Source organism: Poecilia formosa, unplaced genomic scaffold (genome assembly GCF_000485575.1).
Source record: "Poecilia formosa unplaced genomic scaffold, Poecilia_formosa-5.1.2 Scaffold306, whole genome shotgun sequence".
Classification (NCBI taxonomy): domain Eukaryota; kingdom Metazoa; phylum Chordata; class Actinopteri; order Cyprinodontiformes; family Poeciliidae; genus Poecilia; species Poecilia formosa.
The window spans coordinates 661,051-683,419 of NW_006800245.1; the positions used below are offsets into that span (position 1 = coordinate 661,051).

Sequence of the window (22,369 nt, forward strand, 5' to 3'; positions counted from 1 at the left end):
ACAGTTTGAGCTGACTGTTTGGCCTGAGTAGGACAAGTTATGTTATTTTAATGGGAATACCTTGAAGAAAAACAAAGATACCTGAAGACATTTTAATTTACTGGGAGAAATGTGCTGGATAGATTTACGAAAGAAAGAATGTGTTTGCGCAAATCCCACGGCGACTCGACTGTGACCTTGCTCTGGCTGCGGCCTCTGTTTTCTCTTTAAAGTTTAAGTTCCTACCACTTATTCGCTGAAGTATGGTGGGACTAATGTAAGTTGGGTTGAACTTTGTGCTTTTCACTGCATTTTCTGAAGCTTGCAGCAAGGAGTCCACCTTTTGCCCTGACTTAACACACATTCTCTAAAGGGCTGGATGCGTAAGAAGAATCTTCGATGAACAGATTAGTAGTATTTGATCATCTATTATCCTTTCACTTTTTGTCTTTCCCATCACAAAACCTCCCATTCCCTCAGGTGTTTTTTCTTTCGTTTTCTACCACTTTTACCTTTTTATTATGTTGCGGATTCCTCCCATTCTCTGATTCGTATCCACTTTTCTCTTTAGAGCTCTAAAAGTACTTGTCAGTTATGTGTCCTTCCATCTGAGTGCCTATCGAGCCGCTCTTCGTTCATGGTAAATGTCACCTCAAGTATAAAACGTTTTCTCTCCCAGCTGGCAGATAAAAAAAGAGGTATATGGAGCATTCACTCTTGACATTTAAATTACATACACAATTGAAAACCCCTGCGAACAAACAGTAACAGGGATTTACAGCATTGTTGAGTTACCTCATTCTCCCGTCTGTCCAGAAAAGCCGCTCAAAGACAGCTTCAATAAGTGATCACAGTGTAGTCTGACAAATTGCATTGAAAAAGACTGCAGTGCTAGTTTGCAAACTTTTCAGGAAACATTAAGCACTTGAAGAGCTGTAAGATGACTCTGACTTTAATTAATTTTATTTCCCAATTTTACAAAAATGCTAATTGCTGCTCCATGTTTTGTTGAAGTGTGTTTCGCTGTGTTTTACTGGGGTTACTGGAGTAACACAAAGGAACTCTGTATTGTTTCAAAAATTTTACACATATATAAAAGTATTCCTTTACCCTGACCCCCCTAATAAAATCTAATGTAGCCATCTGCCTTCTGTGAAGGCCTTGGAGATTTGCTGGGAAACATTAGTGGACACACAGCATCATGAAGTCCAAGGTTGACAGATCAGTGATGACGTTAAGAACCACTTCAAACTTCACCAACTGCAAATATGCCAAGACTTGTTTGTCAAACTGTCTGGCTTTATTAGAAGAGCATTTAGCAGAGGCACAGACTAAATGTCCATGGGAAATCTGGAAGGGTTTCAGAGATCCACGGCTTAGATGATATTATTAGTTGGATGCTCTATAAATCCAAACTTTATGGGAGAAAGACAAGAAAGTACGTTTAAAATTGTCACAAGCAACTGTATGGAAGAAGGCGCTCTAAACTGACCAGAAGGAAATGAAACATTTTAGTCACATGCAAAAAAGCCCATGTAGTTTAAAACTTCCTGGAAATCAACCAGTAAACACTTTCCTCACTTAGAAAACTGTATATTGGTGGAAATATAGACAAGCTGGTCATAGTTGGTGGTGTAGATGGAAGTTGTATAATTATGTAACAATTTAAAGATATGAGCTATAAAATACACTGATGCTTAAGATACAACACAATATCTAAAAAAAAAAAAGTTAATATCTGCTTCTTCTTCTACCCAAAATAACAGAACCTAAATTTGAAATGACTTGGATCAAAAAGTCGATATCCGTTTCCCCCCTTTTTGCTGAGCAGGGGCTGCTTTTGAAGTGACTAGCACTTTTGTTCAGCTCACTGTTACCCACTTCAGTTTGCATTAGAGCTTTCCCAATATTCTCGAGTCCATTTCTCTTTTAAATGTTTCCATTAGGAGCTGAGATTATAACTAGCTCAAACCAATTACCTCTTTCACTGCGGTCCCTCTCAGCACTGGAACTTAAATCTTACAATGACATCAAACCTTCCATCAAACCAGTTCAACTTTGTTCCAGATGCGGTTCAGAAAATCATTAGTTTTTGATAATCATTTTGCTCAGTGACAAGGCTACCTGTGAAGAGCAAAACAAGCCCATCACAACGCATTTCTCAGAACTTTGAGTTGTCCACAAATAGACGTTGCAGTCACTTATTTTACGAAGAAAAAACGGTTGGAAGTGTGATTACATCTGATTTTCCCTATGTAAAAACAAAGCTACTGAAAATGAAGTAAGTGAAAATGTACCCACAGCAGTTCTGGTCATATTTTAATTTTTGTTCAACTGGTATCTAGTAAATGCATACCTAAAAACCGTAGTTTGTCCCAATTAGTACTAATGCTATAATTATTGCCATTAGTTTTAGCAGTAGAAACATTTTTAATTACTTTCTTCTCACTAACAGATACGGGATGCGTTTCTCTATTGCATTATTGGACAGGATTCTGGTAGCTATTTTAGTGTCCTTTTGACAATATGGTATTAAAAATATAGTCACAGATCTTGTCACATCTAACTGGATCAGGTAAAATGCCTTGTGTTATTATTTTGGATGCTTTCCCCAGTATAGATCGACCTTCAGGTTCAATGCTGACAGCACAATCTGGTAAGAGAGTGAATGCTGCAGACATTCAACAAAAAGTTAATTAATTTAGCATTAGCTGTTAGGCAGCTACAGCGGGTGTTGGAAGCAAACAACTACTGAATGTAGTGAGAACGCCTTTAAGTGGCTTTGCTTATGCAGTTATGTTGCCAGAATACAGCTATATTTTCTATGATTTAAATATATCCACCTTAGTTTCTCCAGCAGTGAGCTCTCTTTGTTCAAGTCTAAAAACATCTGAGTTTTCATTTCTTTTTAGAATCTCTATTAAGATAATAATGCAGACTAAATATTAAACAAAAAATATTGATTACTTCCTCCCCACAATTGCAAAGTTAGTTTCTGAAGCAGAACGAAAGTGAGCAAAGTAAACACAGCGCAGTTTGAGCTTTATGAGATTAGAGGAAAAGACAGGTTAAGAAGTAAAGGTAATCACTTTGTGACAGCCACAGCTTTCAAGAGCAGACCTAACACAAACGAAGATTACACACGGTTCTGTTACAGCCCATATAAGTCCCAGTAACTAGGAAACTAACAGGCGAGGGGCGAGGACGGATGAGAGCGAGCGATGGGTTGCTGATGCCGCTGAATTGAGGAATGATTGCTCCCTTTCAAGCTTTTATGATTGCAGATTCTTTTGAAGCCGTCGGGTGCGTTGCGGGTGAGCATTTGTGCCTGTGTGCTTGTTCTCTTTGTGTGGTTCATTTGTGCTCTATCAGGGGGATAACACAAGTGTGTCCAATAAAGGTGAGTGATCTTGTTCCAGGCAGATTGCACAAGTGCATGGATGACTAATAACACCTCTGAAGAGGAAATTAACTGTTTGCAGGCACACATACGCAGACTGTATGAATTTTTGTCCCAACTTCGTAGGGCCCTTTTTTTTTTTTTTTTTTTTTTGCTTTCCTGCTGTTCTGCTACTCGGTGGTGGATAGGATCTTGTGCTGTGCGCAGTTTTTCTCAGATCTAAATCTTCCTCTGTTCCCTGCCAGCCTTTCTTTTCCTGGATCCTTCACCATCGTTCTAACTTCTCGCCAACCGTCGGCATGGCAGCATTAGTATGTATGGCAGCGTAGCTCAGGGTTTAGAGGTTTATATCTCCTAATAGACAGAGATTTGTCCTGTCGCACTAACAGCCACATATAGCTTACAGCTCGACACGGGGGAGGAATGACTCTTTCCAGTCTGTGGGAGAAGAAGAGGCCATGAACATTTGTGTTTCTTTCTTATCTCGAAGGAGAAAGGTTCCTTCTTCGTTTAGACCAAACGCATTTGATGTTCTCCTTACCCACTTTCGCTGCTCTCTTTCTGTCTCACGTTTAATAAGATTGGATTAAGGTTGAAGAAACAGGGTAAGGAGATGAGGAAGGGATGAGAGCCTATTAAGCATGTGAGAGGTGAGATGACATTAGGCTGCACAGGCAGAGATTGAGGAGGAAGGCGTGTGTGTGTGCGACCAGATGTGCAGGCGTGCAACGGCGTGCGTGTGCAGCACATCTCCTGTATTTATCCCCATGGAAAGAAGGTAAGAATAGGGAGGAAGTGAGGCGTTTAGCGGTGGAGCGCTTTAATCAAGGGGCGAGCAATCCTGCATGACCCACTCTGTCATCCATTATTGATGCCTGCCTCAGCCTGGGCTGATGAATCATTAAGCCACTCATCAGGCCTGGGAATTCTGCCTCCTCCTCCTTTCTCGGCCGGTGACACTCATTTACATAAATCACACGCTGCTGTTTTTCACATGCCGCTGCATAAACGCAAACACTCACCCACATTCAGCTATGCATGCAAAGCTCGTAGATTTTTCTTTCATCGTTCTGTAAAAGGAGTAACTTCCACTTTTTCAAAAACGTACACACTGGCTGTCCTGCCTCGAAGTTAATATGGTACCTCTGAAAACTCATTGAAAGTGTGCATAGAGCCAAAATATTCAGCAACTAGTTCCAGACAAATAGAGCCACATGCTGAAACCACCTTATTCCTGTTTTAGTCTGGATGTAGGTTTAGGAAAGGTTTAGTCTTCTGGCACACAGAGATGGTCTACCATCTGACATAAAAACTTTGTCGAGTAAAGATTTACAACAGTATAAACCAAAACTAGTCAGGGTTTAAAACCAGCTGGATCATATGTGACAAAAGTACCCACTCTTATTAATACAAGTTAATAACAATTTCTTTATATTCTGTATAATCAAATGCATTAGCAACGTGTTCAGAAAAGGGCACTGCACTGCTGTATGTGTGTGAGTGTGTGTGTGTGAAAGATTTATGAACATATCAGTCATATTTTTTGTGGTTATCTCTAACTCTTAAAGGTGAGGCGTCCATATAAAATTTTGAGGTCAGGTTCCAACATCTTCCACTTTTCCCCTTCATCATTTTTACCTTTACAATTAATCAGAATTTTGTTCTGATTAAGAACAAAATTCACTTCATATTTTAATCAATCAAATTATGCCAGTAGATTTGAAACATTTTTTTTTTCCTCTTTCAAAATTCAGCTTTACTGCTATTTTAATATCTGTCCCATTTGTGCAGTAGTGGAAAACTACCAAGGGTGTTTTTGTTATAAAAAGAGGCCATGTTCACTAATCTCACTAAATCTTTAATATTTTTTGCAAATAAGAATAGACAGACATTAATGATTTTCTTTCACATTTATAGCTTTCAGATGCTATAATTACACTGATAAACCAACAGTATATTCACTCTGATGAATGTTCTAAAAAGTGTTGACTCAGGGGAGCTGAATGCAAAGATTGTGGTTATATGACAACAAATTGCATAAAAACTAAAGAAGGGTTTTTGGCACTTTTGCATGAAAAGCACTTAGGTGCTACAACATAATACACGAAGGTCAAAATGCTACGATATATTTTTTCTTCCTGTTTCTCTTTAGATGGGACAAGTGTTGCATATGTAGAATTATATCATTTGTTAAACGAAAAGAGGCAGACAAAAGCAGAATCTTACAGACTTTGTGTTTATACTCCATGCCTCTGGGTTTTTGCAGAAGTGGAAAAGTAGGGAATCTCGGGTAAACTGATGAGTACCCATGCCATGCATATGCTTTTGCTCACAATCCACCCACACATTGCTTCTCATCTTTGTGCTATTTCTCTCCCTTTTCCCCCCCTCTTCCCTCCTGCCGATTCTATGTCTTCCCATTCTCTGTTATGACTAATCCTGTACCACAGGGTTAAGAATATACCTCACAGCAAGGGTAAGAAGGCCACCAAGCAGACTTGAGCAAAAAAAAAAAAAATCGCTGAAATGCAATCACTGCAAACATACATACACAAACAGACAGCAGAGTCAGGCACCCTGCCCATACAAAAAGAGTTTGCCAAGGACTGGTGGCTGGTAGCTGGAGGCTGCTTGCAGACCGCTGTGATCCTGCCATCCTGGCAGCATGCAGCCAGGACATTTCTGCACAGCGCTAACCTAAGCTGAGCTCTTGGCATCTTCAATCTGCTAAACATAGGAGCACTGCATCTCATGGTAATTGCAGCAGGTTTTTTTTTTTTTTTTTTTACCATGGCGGGTAATATGAAGACTGGTAGAAGCAAACAGCATGAATTATTAGTGTTATGTTGGCTCTCGAGGCTGGTGGAGGTAAAAAATTGTATAATTTGATTTATTTCTACTGAGGCATGACCAGCCCTTTGCCATCAGAATGTCCTAGTAGGTCCTATCTGCTTTGATACATGAAAATGAGCCCATGCTAGACCGAGTGTACGTGGTAACACATGCAATATCATAACGCAACATATAATTCTGCTCTGCTTGTGTTATTTCCTTTTTCCTCTTCAGTTTTAAATTAAGTAAATAATATCGACTTAGATGCAAAGACATTTCAAACCGTAACCGTTATGCCCATTTTATTGCTGTGAATCCTTGAACCTCACTTTGACTTTCGCAGCACCTATTTTTACTCAGGGAAGTTGGTCAGAGGTCAGAAGGGAATATGGAGCATCCCGAGTACAAGAAAACGGCTGAAGCAGCAGAAACATAAAAGCTTCACTTCATGATTCAGCAAAATCCCCTGGAATAAATAAATGCATAAATTCGAAAGAACCTCTTATTCAGGAGGATTTCATGTGTTTATCTCATTATTTAACTTCTTAATGCATCAAGTATTTAACATGATCTCAGACTAGTTTATAAAACTGTCCTCAAACTTAAACGATTATGTTGTGATTTTTTTGAAATGAGATTTTATAAAGCTATTTTCAATTTATTAAAACGCTACCTCATGGTTTCTTGCGTTGCCAGGAATTTTGGTTCACCATAATGTGGAAAAATGAAAAGCATTTTGTGAAACATCAAATCCTATGTCATAAATTAAATATGTGTGTTGATGCCTCCCTGTGTGGAGAGAGACACAGAGAGAGAAAGAATTAGCTAAATTGATAAGAGAGTAGATATTCCCTACATTAAGGGACACCATGGTGACTAAATCTTCATCAGTGCAGACTGAGCGTCTATACAGCTTAACAGTACATTGCGTAAATGTGTATTTTCTTATTGATATGACATTTTTGTTGAGGGTAAGTACATTTTACTGCGGTGGAGCATAGTTGAACGCTTCTTATTTACATAATTTTAGCATTGCACAGCAACTTAAACTGAAAATATGCAGCATTCAATGGCATTCAATGGTTTAGCAGTGGATATGCGAGTTTCCACATTTAGTAAATAAGTAATTTCCATTTATTTGGATTGACTTGATGCTACCTGTGTGCGAGTTTTCCTGCATGCAGTAATACTTGCCACAACGGCCTCTTCTATCCAAGGCAAAGCAATGCAGAACATAAAAGCCTTGATGTTATGTCAACGAACTCGGTCTCAGAGAAGTAAAACTTGTTCATATGCATTAAAATTCCTTCACCGCTTTGATCTATAAATGCAGTGCCTGCTCAACTTCTCTCAGACACATTCATTTTTATAAATAATCCTCATGCACATCCAAAGTGGAAGAAAAATGTGATGTGAAGATTGAGCCGGGAAAGAAATCCAAGCTGCTTTATTCAGAAGGAGCCCCCCTCGGTCTCTGATAGGCTGGGAGTATTTCCTGTGCTCCTGCTCTGCCAGAAGGCACTGTGAGTCATCTCTCCTCCAGAGAAGAGATAATTAATTTGTCTGAGCTGCTCTTAACCCTGGCCTGGGTGTCAGCGGTGGTGGAGATATGCGGGCAGTGGAACCACACAGATGCAAATATGCGCAACGCACACACCTGGGCGTGCATGAAGGCACATCAAAATATGCAAGCTGTGGTTAATGGAGCTATAAATGCAATCTCCACAACCGTTGCCATGTGAAGGCGTGAATCCAGATGGACTGAAAAGAGGAAGAAGAAGGAGCAGAATGGAGATGTGAAAATTGAGGTTATTGAAGAGCGGGAAAAACTGACCATCAAATAAAGCACACCCTGGCTTCCCTTTCATTCCTTCAAGGACTTTTCTGCAATATTGCTACTTCAATATTAGTCTCCTCACCCACACCCAAACAGCCATACTGTACACACACACACACACACACGCACACACACACACACACACACATACACATCCGCACAGACGATTCAAAGGCCTAAACAGCTGCACCTTTGACCTGCTAAAAAATGAATGGGCTTCAGAGATGAGATGAAAAGCGAAAGGAGAGAGCGGTGAGAGGTGTCAGAAGAAAGACGTGAGAGCAAAGGTTCTGGCTAGAGAAATGGAAGTGGAAAATTATAGATAACTGCAAACGATAGTTTGATAGAAAAGCAACAAAAAACGAAACATTTACACAGTTCAGGGTACTGGGACGAGAGGCTTCAAGAAAATAAAAGAACACAAACGCTCTTCAGAATTTTTTTATTACTTAATTTCAGTTGATTACTTAATTTTACGATATTCTTGATGCCATCAGATATTTTGGGACTGTGATTTTCTTTTGAGCAAGTCAGTTAATCTCTGCCTTAGTTTATGTTCCAGATGGTTCATCGAGCATCCCGTAATTATCAGACACTCACTAATTGTGTGCGAGTGTGTGTGTGTGTGTGTGTTTATGTGCTAGCGTGTCTCCAGGTGATTATCTGATGCTGTGATCACTAATGACCACACAGACAAACATCTGTCCTGAGGTGATGTGCAAAACGAGAGGTTGGCCATCTGCTGCGCCTGCCGCCAGCGTGCATGAGCAAGTCTTTTGTCAGCTCGTGTGTCGCTCAACGCACAGATCTAACACTGGAATGCACGCTTTGTAAAGTTTGGGTTGGATTATTTTGAAGAGGTTGACTGAAGCACTCCTCTATAATCAGTACCGACGGTGGTTGGCATGCCCCCCGTCTGGAGGAAGAGGCGTTGCTGCAGGCTGAAAGCCGAGCGAGGTTCTGTCAAGGATGTCAGCAGAAAAATAAAACGCACTCATCTAAAATACATACGTTTTTAATTTGAAATTAAAATAAATTAATATGTAGGTAGAAGTTGTTTTTTGACCTTCCATCACTTACAGTGTCTACACTTATTATGACTATATTTATGATTTGCTAAAGTGTTACAGGCTTTTAAAGAGAGCCTGCACTCCCACCAGAAAGTCTGGTGTTTGGAGGCAAGTTGAGAAGGAAAGGACCAAAATGGCAGCAGGATGTTTTCAGACGCACGGCGGGGAGTTGAATGCAGGATTTAAAGTTCGAAACTTACCGAGACTAAAGGAAAATCAGCATGGGACCCAGGACCAGAGCAACAGTAGAACCCAGCAGTGAGACAAAGAACCAAGAAGCTGAAATAATGTGAAGATCTAATGAGTAACATGGACACCAGGTGAGTACAGGCAACAGAAGGCAGAGCAGCAGGAAACTGTGGGAAGGATGAGTGACTAATTACAGGAAAATTTGAATGGAAGCACAGAGGATGTAACTAAGCAAACGCTAAAGGCTGACATTGTGAAAATGAACTAAAACACTCAGAAAAGATAGAAGAAAAACCAAAGAAACTCAACAAAAAGAGCCAAAAAAATAACGATCTACATGTAAACATGAGGGAGAGCTTAAACACAACTGTGAATCATGACAGAAAGGGCTTCAAAACATGGAGTGATAATAACCTGGATGTAGATTTTAATTTTGGCTCGTGTTTGAATTGCTTAAATGGATTATTTTCACCTTTCTTGTCGATACATGTGCGGTTTTTAGCTGCCATGACTGCACTGACTTGGTGCTGTCAGTAATCAACTGTCCCACAAAGTTTATCCACAAAGCTCTGACATGTACTTCATGCAACTTCTAAAACTTTGAAGATGTTTGGACCTTTCATGATGAAATATTTAAATCAGCTGAGGCTGTCTTCACGTTTTCATGTCGAAAAATCCAGCCAACTCTCAGTCCTTCCAAACAAGTTTGCACGAACAAACTCTGTACCAATGCAAGTCAGTTTAACCCGTCATGAATATTTGTGGCCATTATGCAGCACCCTCCACTAACATTGGACCACTTGGGAGAGAGATATGAAAAATCTCAAAACAGACTGGATTAAAAAAAATAATAATCTGCCAATAAACCATCATAATGTAAAAAAGTAAAAAAAAAGAAGTCATAAATGTTTTATATTTGAGTACATTTGTTCAGGAGGAGAGGACATGTTTTTTTTTTGTTTAGCAAAGCAGAGAAAAAAAATTAAATAACTTCTTGACACAAATTTATCTTGCCACCATGCACACTGAGGAGCAAAAGATAAATAATAAGCAAAGAAAAAGAAAAAAAAATCTTGTGAAGTCTAAGGTCACAAAAGTCTCACTAAGGATCAGATGCTGTCTACGTGGCAACTGGTTGCTAAGGAGTTATTCCATAATTAAAGTCTTTCCTGCTTAACCATCACCGGCATAAACATAAACATGACATTTCCTGGACTCCACTGGGACTTTGACTGGATATTTTGGCTTTGCAGGCGAGGCTAAGATTGAACTCTTTGGTAATAGACATTCCAGAGGGGTCTGGCGTGAACATTTGATGAACATGTGGAACAGCACCTTTTGATTACTGCAAAGTATGGTGGGGGATCTGTGTTGCTGTGGGCCTGCTTTGCTCCCATAGATCCTGAGAATCTTTTCAGAGTGCATGTCATCATAAGCTCTTTTAAATAGAGTGTATCCCCGACTATTTGCAGTTCAATGTTCTTTGACTCCAAATTATTTGAAGAAGCGATTTCTATTTTACTTGACACTGATTGGTTGTGTCCCCTAAAAGAAGAAATAAGGAAGCTCGTACATGTCAGCTGAGTTGGTTTCCGCTTAATGCATATTAAATTATATTGGGAGTTTGAACTATAAAAATTGACAGCTATGTATGTTATAAGCATTTTTAGAAGGGGTAAATTGATAAATTAGCTATAACGTTAGCGACCGTGAATATGTAATGTTTGCAGGATACCAGAGTAGCAACTACTGCAAGTTTATTTTTTCCCCCAGAGTGATCAATAAAGCTGGCTGTTAGAGTGCTTCCCTGGGAATATGCTGTGCACATGCAAAAATAAAACAGGTGACCACTATTTTGTATTCATAAAGCCACATTTCTCATCTTGAGAAAGAAACTCCCTAGTAATGCATTGCATATTACAACCTCAATCTGCAAAAGGATAAATAAATTAAGAATATTCAGTTTGAACAGTGTGCACTGTTCAAACTGCAGTGGGTAAGAAAGTCATACAAGAAATACTCTGTGCTTTGACAGATAATAACAAATGAAGTGGATGATCATAGCTGGATATACACACATGTATATCAGCCTAAATAGGTAACTTTGTTTTACTATAGTAGATGTCTCTGATATAAAACACACAACACAAGTGATGTAGAAAAAAACATAATAAAATGCATCAAGATAACATGAAAGACGCGAGACTGTAGAGAAGACATTAAGAAAATCAATTGTATAAAAGCTCTGTATATCTGATTAAAAAGGTATGCTTCTTTGTAAAGAAATAAGGACTGAGAGTGTTAAAAAGAGAGGGAAATTAACTCCACTGTTGGAGAAAGGCTCCTTTGGCAGTACAAATCCCCCTGGTCTGAGGAACTCCTTGTATTCTCTGGTTAGATGACCACAGACCCATAGAAGTGTGAATTTCCAACAAGTCAGAAAGATACTGGGGCGCTTGATCTCAGAAGGTTAACAATAACTTTAAAGCGATCGCCTAAAATGCACTGGTAACCTTGGAAAAAAATGAAGAGAGATACGTTTTAATTTCTCCAATTAGGGGGTTTGCCACAGATTGCCATCTGCTATGTGTTTACTATTTGCAACGGGGGGAAGGGGGGAGAGGGTACGACAGGTGGTTTGTCTGCTTGTGTTGTCATGGTTTAAAATAATCAATTAAAAGTTGAAAAGGTAATTTTTTTAAACATAATTAAAAGTCCTTTATAAACTCAGCTTTTTATAATTATTAACATTTTTATGTTGTAAGAACAAGTTCTGGCACGAATATTGCAATAACGACTAAAATATCTTCATCTATGCTACAATTTCTGAACATTTCAAAAAACGTAGCAGTCAGAGTAGCTTTATATGAAGATCTTGCTCATCTCCTGATACCCGATGCAAATTATTTGGGAGGGCCAAACAGAGTAAATATGGATCACAACACGAGTTTGACAACATTCTCAACAAAGCACTTTTAGCAAATATGGGATTAATTTAAAGCTACGTCAAATTAAGACTTTGGGCCTGCACACAATCCACAAGAACAAGAGTTTTCTGATTTTGCTTTAAGTTGCAGGACAGACAACAGTGAACGTACTTATCAAGATGTGTTATACCTTAGAAGAACTAAAGTCCATCGTATTGCTGAATTTGTCAGCAATACGAAAATAGACAAGGGAGCCAGCAGGGTCAGTTGTCCAGGGCCCACAGGAGAGGGTGGGACTCAGAACTGGGCTCTCCAACTATCAAATTAAATCAAGATTACTTTAATGATTCCTGGAGGGATTTTTTTTTGTCAAAATAACAAAAACTATAGAAAAAGTACAAATAAGAGTAAAAAAAAAAAGGGAAAGTAAAAGTAAGTACCAGAAAGTATCACATGTGCATTATACCACAGACAGTACAACACAATCAGCCAGATTTAATATCTCCCATCATTATGGGCCAGATTTGTTTTCCTCCAAAATAGGCCTGTTTGGGAATAAAAATGTAACCTAATATTAATGCTACATCAACCTTTTTATTATTATTATTTTACGCATAATTGCCCTTGCAATTAGTAAGCATACCCTTGTGTGTGTGTGTGTCCCCCAAGTTGTATCAGCTACACTGTGACTGACGCAACATTTGACTCTGTGTTCATAAAGCTGCTCCATAAAAAGCTTGGTGTGCTGCTGGCAGAGAGGGGAAAACATCCAGCCTAAATCTGTCGCTCCATTCTGGGTCAGGCAGCCCCTCCATCACTTTGATAGAAGTAAACGGTACCAGGTCTGTTACCAGAGGAACACACCTCAAGCCGCAGGTGCAGCCGATCTCCGGTTTGTTCTCCGATCCAGTTTCACCTGCAGACAGACCTCCCTCAACTCTGTCCTCTGCTGATAAATCCAGCGGTTGTCTTCCAGTTGTGAATTTTTGCTACATTTAGACCAGATTTGACAGGACAGGTTTGGAGGATGGTGCTTTTTTTTGGTAATTTTCTGTAGATTGACGTTTCTAGGTGCGTCCTCACCTCTGCAGATCCAAAATGTTGAATGTACCAATGAGCACTGTTTATAAGTATGACATAAATGCTGACTTTTTATGAACAAGGAGAAGAGTAGTCATTTCTCTTTTGTCTCTAAAAGAGAAACAAGCTCAGACTGATTTGCTAAGAACAGTACAAAACAGAATATCAACATAGACAAATCATACTTTTCCCTTTCAGTATATCAGTATGCTTAGAGGTGAGCATTGTTTTACAAAAATAAATATGGATTTGTTTATCAGTAAACCTCATACAGATCAACCACCATCTTTAAAACAATCTCGATTCAAAAATACAACTATATATGGATGATGTTTAGGATGTTTGTACACCTAGCATCTGCCTCAGGGCACGCTGTGTTGTTGCTGAGAGACTTGCAGGTTACATCACCTCAAACAGCAACTTTATTTTCAAAAGTTATATAACGAAGCACAAACAAACGGTTAGAAAACTTTGTAACCAGAGTGAAAATGTACTAAAATAGAAAGCAAAGCGAAAACAAAAAAAGCTGACAAGAAGTAAGCAAAGGGAAAACAATTGGAGCAACAGCATCTCTCTGGGGGAACCAGTTCACTTGTCAAACAGAGGTTATTATGCTATCAGGCACTAATTAATTCATTAGTTAAATGAAATGCCAATAAAAGCTTGAGAGGGTTTTAATACCGATGCCAACTGTCGTTTCCCCCCCTCCTTGCCCTTTCCCCTCCTCTCTCTCATCATCCCCTCTCACCCATCTGTCCAAATTATCCACCTTTCTCCCCAACACACACACTTGCTTACATGCCATATCTCCAAAGCGCTGAGTGTGTGCGGTGATGGAGGACATCAGCAGGAGCACTTTGCAGCGGTCAGCAGGAACGGCGCAGTCACACAGGACTTTAGCATTCAGTAGCACTTACCTGCGCTCTCTCAATCTGTTCCTCCATGGCCCTCTGGCCAAGTTGGTGAGCATGTAAGTGCATTGCCATTAGCCTTTATAAATGTGAGGTGGTGCGGCATTACAGGTGTTGACTGTGAAACAGTAACTACTCATTATTTAGCAGCTGTCTCCGTGCTTTTATGGTTTAAACATTTTCTACCTTTTAAGTCAAGACTTTTTCACTTTGTCGCTAACAGGAGGAAGACTTAATGGATGTCCAGGTTTTCTGCTGAGAGCTTTTTTTTTTTGATACTAATACTGATCCTCAATCACTCATAATTATGATTTTAATTAAAAGTGGCAATTAGATGCTCAGACTGTCATGCCAAATGGCCTTCTAGTTGGCTCTGCTTGTTTCCGCTCCTTCATAAGTGGCCTGATATTTGTAGCTTACAACATGACTCACTCTGAACATTGTAGTCTCTTTTGCTGCTGAATAGTTTTTTTTTTCAAGGTAATTGTTTAGGGCATATGTTCAAATGAAGCCTTATTTACATAAACATTGCTTAGCTCCCTCTGGAGCCAATAAGAACACAACGGAGAAATGCAGAGGGGGAGACACACACAAACACACGCGTACACACACAAGCCCCATTTCCACTCGCTTTGACACTGTATGACATTCTGAATTGAAATCCTCCTCTTCAAGCAGTTGTAGTAAAATGTACATCAAACAGGTCTGGGGTGGCAGGGTGGACACAAGGCATGCTAATAGGGAGTCTGGTCTTCATTTGACTGAAAAAAATCCCAACATGGTTTGTTAGGGTTTTGTATGCAGAAAAAGCATCCATAAAACTATGTGGTTATTATTTGACCAGACAGCTCTCAAAGAAATACACCAATTCAGTCTTTTGACTGCAAAATGCCTAGTGGGAGCACATAGTGTGTTTAAAATAAGAATATGACTGTAAGCATGTAAAAGCTGCGATCACTTTGTTCATGTCTGCGCTTATTGTCGAAATGACAAGCCGTAGTCCAGGTGGAAGTGTCACGCCAACCTAAACGTCTCATTTAAGTTTCTGGAGAAAAACTTTAAACTACTTTAAGACACTTTGGTGATTACAAACAGTTACTTCTAAAAGATCTGTTGATTCATAAATCATGTTAATCTCTAGCAAAAGCATTATTTAAATGCCCTTCTATTGGCATTGTTTTCGGTTACACCAAATTTAAAAATTAGACCTCGATGGCTAGATTTGATTACTGATTTCTGCCGTTAAACGGAAACTAATTCAAAATAAAACTGTCTAATTACCCATTGGCTTTGGCTACACTGAAAACAGACACAATTTTCCCTCCCACTTTCTAAACTTAAATCAGACTTTTCCTGCTTTAGGTCAGATAGAAAAATGACTTATTTGCGTAATGCCACAAAAAAAGAGACGGGGAAATTGAAGAGACCTTTAAATAAAAGTGCTTAGTATTTTGTATTATTGCCTTATATAAGTGTTGTTTTGGGTGTCCTTCCACACAGTTTCTAATAGTTTGCTGGTATTTTGACCCATTCCCTCTAACAGAACTATTTCATATGGGACAACTACTATTTTTCCAGAGGGACTCCTGGTCATTCCCAAGTCAATCTTGAGTCGTAATCTTTAGTTAAGTCCTTGAAGCCTTGTCTGTGTGTGACATTTCAGAAACACCTCTGCCTGGAGATGTCGCAAAAAACATCCTTATGAGGTGCCTAAACCACTTTGATTGGGTTAAATAAATACATCTCTTTTCTGAGCGCCACCATAATAGCTCTCCTTGAGGCAGCGAGCTCTCAACTTGGATATGGCAGAAAATCTTCACATCACAGACTTAGAGGCATCGATTCATCTTTAGGACAGAAAGGTGTGCTTATCCTTGATGGCCCACTTCATCAAATCTAATCAGTGATAATATCTAAGGTCATGCGGACAACACTTTTCAGAGTCGACGCTTTAACTGAGTGAAGAATACTTCAAAGTTAGACCTTTTCAGCTGTCAGGTGTTTAAAAATGAAGTCAGAGAAAAACAGAAAGGTGAATGGGAAAAATCATCATGATATTTGCGTGCCTTTCAACACTTCTAATACACACTGGAACACACACACCTGTGGATTTTAGCCAAATTCATTTCTCCATTTATGCCACCAAAGGGCATCATAGCCTAATATAGGAAAAANAAATAAAATGCTCATTACATTCAAATTAATTAAATATTCAGTGAATAGCTAGCTATTCACTGAATAGCTAGCTAGAATATTTGTTTAAATCTTCTAAACAAATTCAAAATATTAGCTTAGAATTCAATTCCTCCACCATATTTTATCTGTTATGAAACATAGAGCACCTTTGTCAATTTTGGTAGCTAAGACCTTCTGTGCTGCTTTAGCTCCACAATTCTTGACATAAACATGACTGGTGACTTATGACAACAAAACATTGAAAGTTTTGAGTTCAACTGACAACAGCATATCATCTGTGAAGAAACAATTGACTTAGTTTCCATCTACACTGACTTGAGCTGAATGTGATAATTATGTGTGGCAATTGCAGAGAGCCTTGATGTCTGAAGAAATGTTCAATATTCTAAACCATTTGCTGCTGGTAATTGTTCCCATTTTTAAGCGAGAAAAAGTGGGTTTTGTCTCGGAAGAAAGGGTCCAAAGAGAGAATGGTGACAAAAAATGGCTGGCTGCATATCAGGTTGGATCTGTCTGAAATTAGCAATCCATTGGACCTGAAACAATTCCCTCTTCCAACACCTTTTTCTCTACTCTCGCCTCCTGTCGTCCATTAATGCCGACGCCAATAACAAAGAAATCCTTTAAAGTGTTAATGAGAGTTTGAAGAATGACTCGCTAGTGATGATTAGGTGATAATACACATACAGAATCCAAAATTTAGACACGTCGCACAAACCTAGAATAATTACTAATTAGTGGTGATAAAGCAGTCATGAGCAAAAAAAAAACAAAAAAAAAACTTGCCCTTGACACAAAACAGCACACTCCAGGGAGGGTAACTAAATAACGTAACAGAGCACTTTTAACATACATATGTATGTCCTGGAGTTGGAAAATGACTGATGTTCAGCACTTATTAGTGTCCAGTATTGGTTTAGTTTTTTTTTGTTGTTGTTTTTTTTTCATTCTGCAATATCTTATCAAAAACACATGAAGTTATCCTTGACAAATCCCAGCTGTGAGATGTTTTGTACTTCAACAAATCAGAGAGCAACTGTCTGTTGTAGCATTTTCCAGAATTGGAGCCATGGCGGCAAAAAAGACGCTACTCAGCACGTTTAACCGCCGTGAAAAGATGCATTAAAATCACTCCTCCTCGCTTCACCTAAAACAAGGGGTCACTTTTCGACTGCTCGACCACAAGCAGAGACTGTTCATCATGTTGACAGGTTCATATATCGCACCTTGTCTACGCTAATACAGATAAATCTGAAAGCATCTTTTTTTCTTCTACCTTTTGACCTTCCATACCTACCGATCCGGCATTTTACAAATAGGGAAACTTCCCATATTTACATTTTTGCTTCATAAGCTCTGACAGGTCTTTTGATGTTTCCTAAAACAAATAACACCTGGAAAACACAGCTTGGAGTGAGCTATTTGTATGAGACGTGGCTTAAATTTGTATTTTCATTCAAAGGTCAAATACAGTTGAGCCTGCAATACCCTTGAAGGATGTCAGCATTTTTGTCGAGCAAAGCAAAGCAAGGTCAGGCCTTGAACAGAGAATCTTTAGATCCACAGCTCCTTTAAGTATCACGTCAGTGGTTTTGCTTGATCGCCACTTTTACGTTTTGTGTTTTCTATCTAACAATTTACACTCTTCCACAATGAAAATATTTTGCACACGAGTTAAAAACAATCAAAGGTTGTCAATATGAAATCTCCTTTTGCCAGCCTTTGCTAAGATTTTGTTTTCTTAAATACTTTTTGGGACACTTTAAAAATTTGTTCTTGAAAAGTCAGAGATTTGGAATAACTCTCATTGCTCTTTGAATAATTAATGGCCACTTTGGTTTTTAAATTGTGTATAAGAAAAAAAAAAGCAATAAAGATATTTCTCTGGGTTAGCTGAGAGAGTTTCCTGTAAGTTTTGCAAATGTTGTCATGTTAGAACTATCAACTTTAATTTATTTCAGTAGCAACTGAAAGCAAGAGCAGGAAATCCAGTCAGAGATCATGGGGAAATGGATGAAGCTAAATACTGGGCAAACATTGCGAAAGACCTTAAGGCTTAACACAAACAAACTTTCATCTTCCAGCAGGAAAACAACTCTAAACATACAGTGCAGTACAGTCAAAGCAAATTTTAGAATGGTTTCATCAAAGAACTATTTTATCTTAGAATGGTCTAGTCAAAGAACCTGTGGCAAAACTTGATATCTGATGTTTACAACCCTTTCCGACAAACATGGCTGAGTTTTAGCATCATAATCCCCTCGAAAGAGGAAGGCTTTGTTAACTGATTGATGTAAATACAATGTTTAATGTCTACTCTTTATACAGTGTTGGACATAATAATATAGTGACACTTTCAGAAATTGAATGCCATAGGCCTTGTAAATGTAAATCTTCCTGTTTTGCTGCAACTGAGCACAGATTTGACAAAAACTGTGGCACATTTTAAGGGAATCCTCATCTCAGAGATGCACCGAGAAGCTTCAAACAACTTTTCCATAAACTTGGGAATTAGCAAACTGTTTGAAAACTTTGCATCCTCCTCTAAATTTAGATGTGCCACTGAGCCACAAGTGTTTAGAAATTTGACTTTCTCTGATAAATTAGGCAGAGAGGAGACACTGTTGCAGGAGCAGCCAAAAAAAAAAAAAGAGAAGCTTTTGATGTTTTTCCAGTAGATGAAGGAGCCCTGAGACAGGTGATAGGAATGATGAAATTCAAACACGGGCCCTAATTTGCAGAAAGTGAGATATGCACTGTGCAGTGTGCATCTAAAGACTTGATATGCACCGATAGTCTAACTAGATATCGTTTTCTCGCTTTTACGCGCGCGCGTGTGTGTGTGTTTGAGAGAGTGTGTTAAAGTTTGCCGGGATGGTTGTGAATGTGACTTATTGGCATGTCTCTCCGTCAGTCTGACTGCGTCTGCACCGCTTGCCTCATTCCCATCACACAGTCAATGCGGGCAGAACATGACAGACTGGTAATAACTCGAGTGTTCACGCACATACTCGTGCACACGCGCAGTTACACACATACCAGCTGCTTCTTTCCTCCTTTCTCATCAAACTTGTCATCAGCTGTGCCAGTTTGTCTCATCTCACATTAAGAGCTCATGAATAATATGTGATTACCCAGGACCTTCCGAGAAGCTCCTGGATCTACTTGTGACGTACCCAGACACATTCACGCAAACACGCAACTCACCTAAATATACACGGTTCAAAATATCTTGCTATTTGTTTTTTTTTGGGGGGGAGGGGTGGAGGTTTCCTTCTTTTGGGCTTTACTCCTCCAGATTTACACCACAGACCACAGATTGGGATGCTGGACACAGTCAAGTTTGGTGGCTAATATTTCCCGTCGACACAAAAAAAGAGTTTCTTTCTTGCACACACTCGACAAACAATGCAGACCAAAACAATAGACTAGAGGTAATTAGGCCTATTTTTGTCTTCTCAACTCATTTCCTCCTCACAGAAGTAATGTGATTTGACTCATTTAATTCCCAAAGGAGAGGAAAAGGACTGTAGCGGACAATAGCTTCATGCTTGACTACACGATTTTTCCTCTTTTTGAAATAAAAAATATTCCAGTCTTCTGCCTTCCACCCAAAGGACGGGTGGAGGGGGGGAAAAAAAGAGGAAAAAATGCTATTTTATTGCTCGGGAAAAGAAATTATCACTGTGCACAAAAAAATATTCTCATTTACCCTGCAGCTGTATTAGAGTGTTACTGGGTCTGATGAGCTTTTTATTCTTATTTTTATCTCTCCTACCTTCAGGTAACTTTAGGAGTTTCTTGTGAGGACACACTGGTGGGGTTCCTACAACTTTTTTTTTTTTTTTTTTACATCAAAATTGCATACTTTTTCCTCATCTTTTTTCTTTGTTTCTTAGCAGACTTTGCATTATGAAGTCTGTTTTTTTTACAGCAGTCTCTGTAAATCCCCATTATTGTTCATATTTAAGAACAATACGAGTGTCAAAAAGTAACCTGAACTGACTTAATAAATTTGACTTAACTTGTAGAATAACTAGGTAAAAAATAAGTTACGCTAATGGTTTTCAATCCATAATTTCTGTGCTACAATGCGTAAGCTACGTAACTTCAATGCTTTCTCATAGTATATCTCAAAAAGGTTACTGGGTTTCAGCTAACTATCAAAATCCAACTATTCAGGCAAAACTTGGATAATCAGTTTTGTTTATAACAAAGAAACTTTGGGTTGAATTCTAAAATAATAATAATAATAATAATAATAATAATAATAATAATAATAATAATAATACATATTTCTTTTTGAATGACCAGCCCAATTTTAAAAGTAGGAAAGTGCTTATGAAAATAAAAATAGATGGAAGAAGCAATGAAGAAACAAAAGTGCAAACTTAATATGTAACTAAATGTAATTGAAGTACTACTATGGTCTGAGTTCTGGATATCTTTTTAAATGGAGGCGAAATTGTATTGAATTGAACTTGCAAGTTGTGAAATACAGAACTTGTAAGGACGTATAGACAGCACCTTTAGATAACGGGGCAGGGCACAAAGTCAGAAGAACAATTACCTTTACATTTTTTCCCCCCTCAATGCATTTCAATCCATGAAACTTCCATCTCTCAGCCCTCCAATTTAAGAAAAGTCAGAAGATGGCCTCACTTACTTACTCTAGAGTACTTTACATGCCCAAGTAGTGAAAAAAAAAAGAGTTTCCCCTCAAACAAGACAATAAAACATGCACATTCCCCTCCACTCAGCATGCTCTCCTACCGGTGAGTCACTGCTTCCAGTTGGGCAGAGTGGTCCTCTGAAGACACCCTTGACTCGCCGAAAGTGTCCATTGCTCAGGTGAGTGGAGCTGATAACCAGGTAGTAACACGCACTACACGCCATCCCGGGGGAATCTCGAGGCTTGGGGCCCATTAAACGAGTGGGAGTCGGTTCCTCCTCCACCGATCTGAGATGCGGACGATGCCCGGTCCTGCCCGGGGGTGCTGCAGGTGTGAACGTCTCACTCCAGTTTTCTGATGAGAAGTGAAAAACGTGGGGCATGATAGCGTTCTGTGGGATAGCTGCCTCTACTCCTCGAAGAAGAGGGGCATAAACGGAATAGATTAAAAAAAAAACCCAAAAAACCAGGATGTCTTTACTTACCAAACTCTTCCGCTGGAGTCTGCGTTTGCCATGCTGTCCGTCGGTCAGGCTGGAATAAATGGGTGAGCGCCTGTGGAGTGCCAGAGGAAAGAGATGGATTCATCCAGGCACACAAACACACACACGCACACACACACTCGCTCTCTCCTCTTCAACCCTCCTCTTGCCTCCTCATGCCCACTCCACTGTCCAGTCCAGTAAAGTGTAGCCTATAGCTGCGACAGCTCGCAAGTCGGACTTCTCAGTGAGGAGAGAAAACAAGGGAAGCAGAGACTCTCCGCAGGTGCGCATTCTTAAATTCCACGCACATCGAAAAGCGAAGAACGCTGAAAAATAAATAAATAAATAAAAAATATCTCATAGCCTACTTGTCTAATTCCCCTCTGTATTGATTGGCTTCACAATCAGGTGTCTTGTGAACGAAAATCTGCGGTGCGCGGCGGGAGGGACGGTAAATCCATCCAGAGGAACAGCCTGGTAGTTATTATCGGGCTGCCGCGCAGGCAGGTTGAAGTGGTTCATTCTTTCTCCAAAACACACACGCACACACTCCTTCTCACCATCTCTCTCTTTCTCTCTCTCTCCCATTTCTCTCTCCAGCCAGTGTGTGTGTGTGTGTGTGTGTGTGTGTGCTGCTCTGGACCTGATTCCTTTCTGCTGTATAATATACAGCCCCAGTTGAAGCGTGGGTCTGGGATAGAGGGGGATCACTCGGCTCCACGTTGTGCTTGAGTAACTCTCAAACACACCTCCTTGCACACGCCAATTTCTTCCACCAGTATGTTTTCATC

The 22,369-nt window shown here is 39.4% G+C and overlaps 1 protein-coding gene across 1 annotated transcript in view; it reads right to left on the bottom strand.

Annotated features, from left to right (window-relative positions):
- LOC103152282 (G patch domain-containing protein 8-like) overlaps window positions 1–22,165 on the bottom strand; it is a 57,384-nt gene extending 35,219 nt beyond the window's left edge. Inside the window, exons 1-2 of the mRNA XM_007572691.2 lie at window positions 21,579–22,165; window positions 21,195–21,448 (exon numbers count right to left, since the gene is read on the bottom strand). Of these exons, the coding sequence (XP_007572753.1) occupies window positions 21,195–21,448; window positions 21,579–21,681 (357 nt within the window). The 5' untranslated portion in view covers window positions 21,682–22,165. The remainder of the gene's footprint in view (window positions 1–21,194; window positions 21,449–21,578) is intronic.
- Between the last annotated feature and the right edge of the window lie 204 nt (window positions 22,166–22,369).